Here is a 6000-nt window from a genome sequence, read left to right as displayed (position 1 = left end):
GATATGGTCATTCACACTTCACTCATCGTAGAAGTGAGCTTGTGATTTCGGCAATCTCCTACGAGAAGGTATTCCACAGCCTAGCGGTTGTCACTGATAGGAGCCAGATCGTGTATCGTGCTTGTCATAGGAGGAGTCTGATGAGAGATAATCCGGACTGCGAAGCTCACGAACATTAGAACTTCCCTTGCGATTTGATGGTGAATTTTTAGAAGAAATAACAAAGTTTCATATTTCGTGCGACGAATTTGCATGCTCTAATTGCGTCTTCGCTCATGTGCGAACCTAAATGTTAACGAAAAGTTAATGGATAGTGTCACTCACAAAAATTAAAGAGACCGGGCGAGTTGGCCGTGCGGCTAGGGGCACGCAACTGTGGATTCGAACCCAACTGTCGGCAGCCCTGAAGATGGTTTCCCCTGCTTTCCCACTTTCAGACCAGGTAAATGTGGGGCTGTATCTAGTTCCTAGGTCTTTCTTTCCTTTCCATCGTGGTCTGTGACGTAAAGGCAAGATGGAGATTTGATCGCGGGGATGACACCCCTGTTGGTATGCAAGGCCGTGCAGTGCAGTGCACGCCTCCTCCGCCGCGAGCGCTGCCGTCGCTGTCCAGGTAAGCTCAGGTTGGCTGCAGACACTTCAGTCTCCATGTAACAGTGGCAGTGTTTTAACGTGTGAGTGTTCAACATGACCGTGTCGTACTCTGCCGAGGTGGCCAACAGCAGCAGCTTTGGCTGTTTTTGGAAAATACTGTGCAAGTAAGTTATTATCGCTCATACACTTGCAGCTAATTGGGGCTACTCTTGGGAAACAACAGGCCAGGATTTCTCAATAGCCCAGAGCGGGGCGGCAAGGATACCTATTTATACCATAAGGAAGGCGAAGTAGTGTCACATCAGAACTGCAGTTCATATCGAGGAATACGTGTTCTTGGTTTTTATTTATTTCCCATTGTGAATAAGAACCAGAATTATCACTCTAAAACAGACCCGACTACTGTACGCAATACGGTACCTCTCTTCTCCGAACACATTTAAAATATCACGTACAGCGCTGGCCATGCATTTCAGCATTCAGTCTGCAACCCTCTGTCCTCACATGACGCCACGACTATCCATTGAATTAATTCTTAACTTAGGTTCTATCAGCTCACACCATTGCTCTCACCAGCAATCATTCTTAACATTGTATTAACTGCCGACGTCGTCAGAGTTTTAAAATAAGTGAGATGATCTTGACGCCAACTTGCTCAATAAGTGTTTGCATCCAAATTTAAAAATGTATTTTACAAATCTACTTGACGTCGCACCGACACAGATAAGTCTTGCGGCGACGTTGAGATAGGACAGCCTGGTATGAAAATGGCAAACCACGAAAAACCATCTTAAGGCTGCCGGAGTTGGGGCTCGAACCCACTATCTCGCGCAGTGGAGCTGCTAATTTGTCAGATGTTTGTCAGTTTCTTTGCAAAGAGATTGTTCTACAACGGTGGATCCAGAACACACTTAAGAGCGGCGAGGATCGTTTGTCCACTAACAGGGTGTTTCTCTTTCTTTCAGAGGTCATTTTAAAAATAATTTTATAAGTTCAAAAGCTGTCGTTGGAGTTCCGCAGATCCACAACATGTCACTATCAGGTCTAAACCGTTAGTGGAAAGTCTGATTTTCTTAAAATCATATATTTAAATGTATTTTCTCCGCCCCTTGCGTGAGTGGTCAGCGTAGTACCTCACACGGCCCCGAGTTTGATTCCCACGTCTGGTATGTTCCTGTAACTACACAGTTTGTGTTGCCAACAAAGTAGGCTGCTATGTGTTCCGGATGATGAGAAATTTGAAATGAGTGAAGGAAACGAAATAAACCACACAATAGAGAATACATCCCTTTGCTTAGGAAGAGCATCCGGCCGAAAAACTGCGCATGGACTTAAACCACTAGTTGACGTACGGATACTTAACGATTTTCGGTTTGTAATGCTATTCAAAGCCGTCTGGGCATGAGTCGACCCCCTGCTTGACGTAACGGTATTTGGGGGTCTCGTAGTGCTGGCACTCACGACCTCTCTTGGTCGACACTTGTTCTCTTTCGATTGCTCGGCCTACGCAGTCCCCTCGTGGCCAATACCTTCATTCTTATTTCCCTCTTGATTGTCTACCCTGAAATCAAACAATCTCCACCAATAGCCTCTTACGTTGCTCGCTGGAAGATCTGCCTGCAGCAGCAGAAATACCGGGAAGGCAACACATGATGGTATAAGGGATGTTCACGTCACGTGATAATGAATGTACTCTTTTGTTATCAAACTTGACGTCCGGCTCCAAGGCCGGCCTTTGGTCACAGGGGTCCCGGGTTCGATTCCCTTTAGGGTCGGGAATTTTAACCATCATTGTTTAGTTTCGCTGGGTGTATCATCATTTCATCTTCATCGCAACGCGCAGGTCGCCTACGGGTGTCAAATCAAAAGACCTACACTTGGCGAGCCAAACATGTCCTCGGACACTCAAACTTTACGTTGTTAGAAGTTCCCTGTGCGACAGGTGGTCAGGTGGCGCTGTTGAACTCGAGGGGTGTCTGAGGTTAGAATGTAGGCTGGACGGGCAGGTTGACCTTGAACAGATCGGCTCTCAGCTGTGCGTGAGATTCCTAGCAACCAGCACTGGCCGCTGGAGCGTGAGACTATGGGTCGGAGGATACGACTGGAGAGGAGGACCAGGCGGGGTCAGCTGCTATGCTGAACAGGGGAGGGGGGATGGGAAGTGGCCGTGGAGGAGAAGTGGGAAACCACGGAAAACCACTTCAAGGATGGCTGAGGTGGGAATCGAACCCCCCTTCTACTCAGTTCACCTTCCGAAGCTGAGTAGACCCCGTTCCATCCCTCGTACCACTTTTCAAATTTTCGTGACAGAGCCAGGAATCGAACCTAATATTTTTATTTGCATTTTTATCTTCACGTTCCCTCAAATGTCAGTTTATTTTGTACAAAAAAAGATAGTTGTGACGTAACTCGAACTCACGTCGTCGAGGTTCGCAGACAAATACTGTGACCACACGACTGTCGCTCCAGCTGCCTGCGGTGAAACTCTCCAAGTATATATGCCATCTTCTGGAATAACTTCTGAAAATTATTAGGTTGCGGACCTGACGTGTTTAAGTAAAATGTGTTCGCCTTACCTCCACTTAATCCGAAGCGGATCGTGCGTCACGACATTATTTATCACCCCCCCTTTTTTTTTTACCTTCGAAAACGAAAGCGTATTGATCACCGTTCAGTGTCCCGCTACAGGTCTCCTTGTCAGTCCTGTGGTAGATCTACCGGCACTTAAAATAAGCACCTCGGAATGTAAAACCATTATAATTACGTTTTAATACCATTCTCTTCCTGGCGTTTTCCCTGATTTCTTGGCGTCTGTCTGCACCTGCGTGTGGATTTGGCTCTTTATGACAGGACACACAGACTTTGATGCTCGGTATAGCGACAAACACACAGCAGTTACGAGATTCTGTATGGAAGGTTGTTACCACTACCCGCATACAGGACAGATAACACGTTACACCACCACTCCAAACTGCATGCAGGAAAGAAGTATTTTATGTTATATGGATTTTTTGTTGTTGCTGTTTTGCTTTACGTCGCACCGACACAGATAGGTGTTATGGTAACGATGGGATAGGGAAGCCTAAGAGATGGAAGGAAGCGGCCGTGCCTTAATTAAGGTACAGCATTTGCCTGGTGTGAAAATGGGAAACAACGGAAAACCATCTTCAGGGCTGCCGACAGTGGGGATGCGCGCTCCTAACCGCACGGCCAACTCGCCCGGTGCATTGATGTAATACCTCAGGGTTCAAATACAATGCGACGGACATCAGTTATTATATGACGTACGTATACTAAAGAAACATTTATTCCCTTCGAACGTTAACTGTCTAGTCACTTCCGTATTTACTTCAGGATTGCTCTTGGCTGTACCGGGCGAGTTGGCCGTGCGTTTAGGGGCGCGCAGCTGTGACCTTGCATTCGGGAGATAGCGGGTTCGAATCCCGGCAGCCCTGAAGATGTTTATTCGTGGTTTCCCATTTTCACATCAGGCAAATGCTGGGGCTGTACCTTAATTAAGGCACGGCCGCTTCCTTTCCAACTCCCAAGCCTTTCCTCTCCCATCGTCGCCGTAAGGCCTTTCTGTGTTGGTGCGACGTGGAATGTGCGGACATGCGACGTTGTGACTCGAATCTTCAAGAAAATACTTAAATAATGCACCCGTCTCATCTGTTATATCGTCACGAGATGCCATGGGTTCTGCTCTCAACAGTTGAATAACATCGAGCAGATTTCCCGTTCTGTAAAACATTCCATGGTGAAATGATTCACCTCGTAGTTCGAAATGTTCTGTGTTTTCGGCCTATCCTGTCCTTGGCGACCCTTAAACTTGGTAATTCTACCTTTTTTAAATTTATTTATTTATGATCAGTAATAATTACAAATATGGTTAATTTGTACAGTATTATTAATCTAAAATGGAATATATACTAGCATTTACAAACCACACGAATATACACAGTATAAAGTGTACAAGCCTATAATTTAGTTCCTTGCGTAAACAAAAATTCACTTAAATAGAAAAGAAGAGACAGGAAAAAATGAAGTCAAGTTATGTAATAAACAAGTGTGCTAAATGGCGTATAGCATGCTATTTGACGTATTAGCCACTTAATTCGTTTTTCTTTCTTTCTTAATCTGTTTACCCCCCAGGGTTGGTTTTTCCTTCGGACTTAGCGAGAGATTCCACCTCTACCGCCTCAAGGGCAGTGTTCTAGAGCGTGAGACTTTGGGTCGGGGGATGAAACTGGGGAGAATGACCAGTACCTCGCCCAGGCGGCCTCACCTGCTATGCTGAACAGGAGGCCTTGGTGGGGGATGGGAATATTGGAAGGGATAGACAAGGAAGAGGGAAGGAAGCGGTCGTAGCCTTAAGTTAGGTACCATCCCGGCATTTGCCTGGAGGAGAAGTGGGAAACGACGGAAAACCACTTCCAGGATGGCTGAGGTGGGAATTAAACCCACCTCTACTCAGTTGACTTCCCGATGCTGAGTGGACCCCGTTCCAGCCCTCGTACCAGTTTTCAAATTCGTGGCAGAGCCGGGAATCGAACCCGGGCCTCCGGGGGTGGCAGCTAATCACATTAAGCACTACACCACAGAGGCGGACTTAATTCGTTTTTTTAGGAACATTATTGCGGCATTATCAGCGAAGTGGTGTGCTTTGTGTGGCAGATATTATTTTCTTTAATCGGAAGATTTCTTGGTTTTCAGTATTGCTGAAAAATGACTCGCATATAAAGAGTAGATTATCGTCTGCCCGGACACAGCAAATCCCGTGGAATACGAGTCTTTGTAAATGACTGGGCCTCTCCCTTCACAGTCCTGACCTCCTCTATTATTGCGCGTTCGAGCATGTCGGGTGTGCAGTTCCTGGTCAGCAAAACCTCGCTGACACAATGAAACAAGAGCATGTAGGCGAACGAATATGTTGCTTGTACCGCGCGAAACAAGTGGCATGGGGATTGTGGACATGTGGTGACATGGCGTCTTCTGAACCGCGGAGTTTATTGCAACAGCGACATTTGCTATGAAGAAAGAAAATGAAGTGTGCTGATTAGTTTTATCGGAAATTAGTGCCTCTCAAACGGTTGTGTTGAATTTGATCAAATTTGTAATTTTCGTTAATGAGGAAACACACACTTACAGACAGCTCTTCACTTGTAATCACATAGGTTGAGTGGAGCTCGAAACAGCTGTCAGATCCCTGCCCTAGCCGGGAATGGAACCCGGGACCTCCGGGTACTCGTGGAGAAAGAAATTGGCATGAAATACTACACGTACGGTTTTCGGAGCCGGCGAGGTGCAGAGCTGTGCTCGCTAACAGAGTGATACAATGTTCTTGGAAGGAGTTCGCAAAAGAGAAAGTGCATTATGTGGCAATTACGATGGACCAGTTTGTAAACA

The 6000-nt window shown here is 46.3% G+C and overlaps 1 protein-coding gene across 1 annotated transcript in view; it reads left to right on the top strand.

The window, feature by feature from the left end:
* Positions 1 to 637: 637 nt before the first annotated feature.
* The window catches only part of Best2 (bestrophin 2), a 232724-nt gene continuing 227361 nt past the window's right edge, over positions 638 to 6000 (top strand). The window contains exon 1 of the mRNA XM_067156771.2: positions 638 to 758. Within this exon, the coding sequence (XP_067012872.1) occupies positions 688 to 758 (71 nt within the window). The 5' untranslated portion in view covers positions 638 to 687. The remainder of the gene's footprint in view (positions 759 to 6000) is intronic.

Source organism: Anabrus simplex, chromosome 12, assembly GCF_040414725.1.
Source record: "Anabrus simplex isolate iqAnaSimp1 chromosome 12, ASM4041472v1, whole genome shotgun sequence".
NCBI lineage: Eukaryota > Metazoa > Arthropoda > Insecta > Orthoptera > Tettigoniidae > Anabrus > Anabrus simplex.
Note: the sequence above shows the minus strand (reverse complement) of the source record. Positions and strands in the feature narration are given on the sequence as shown.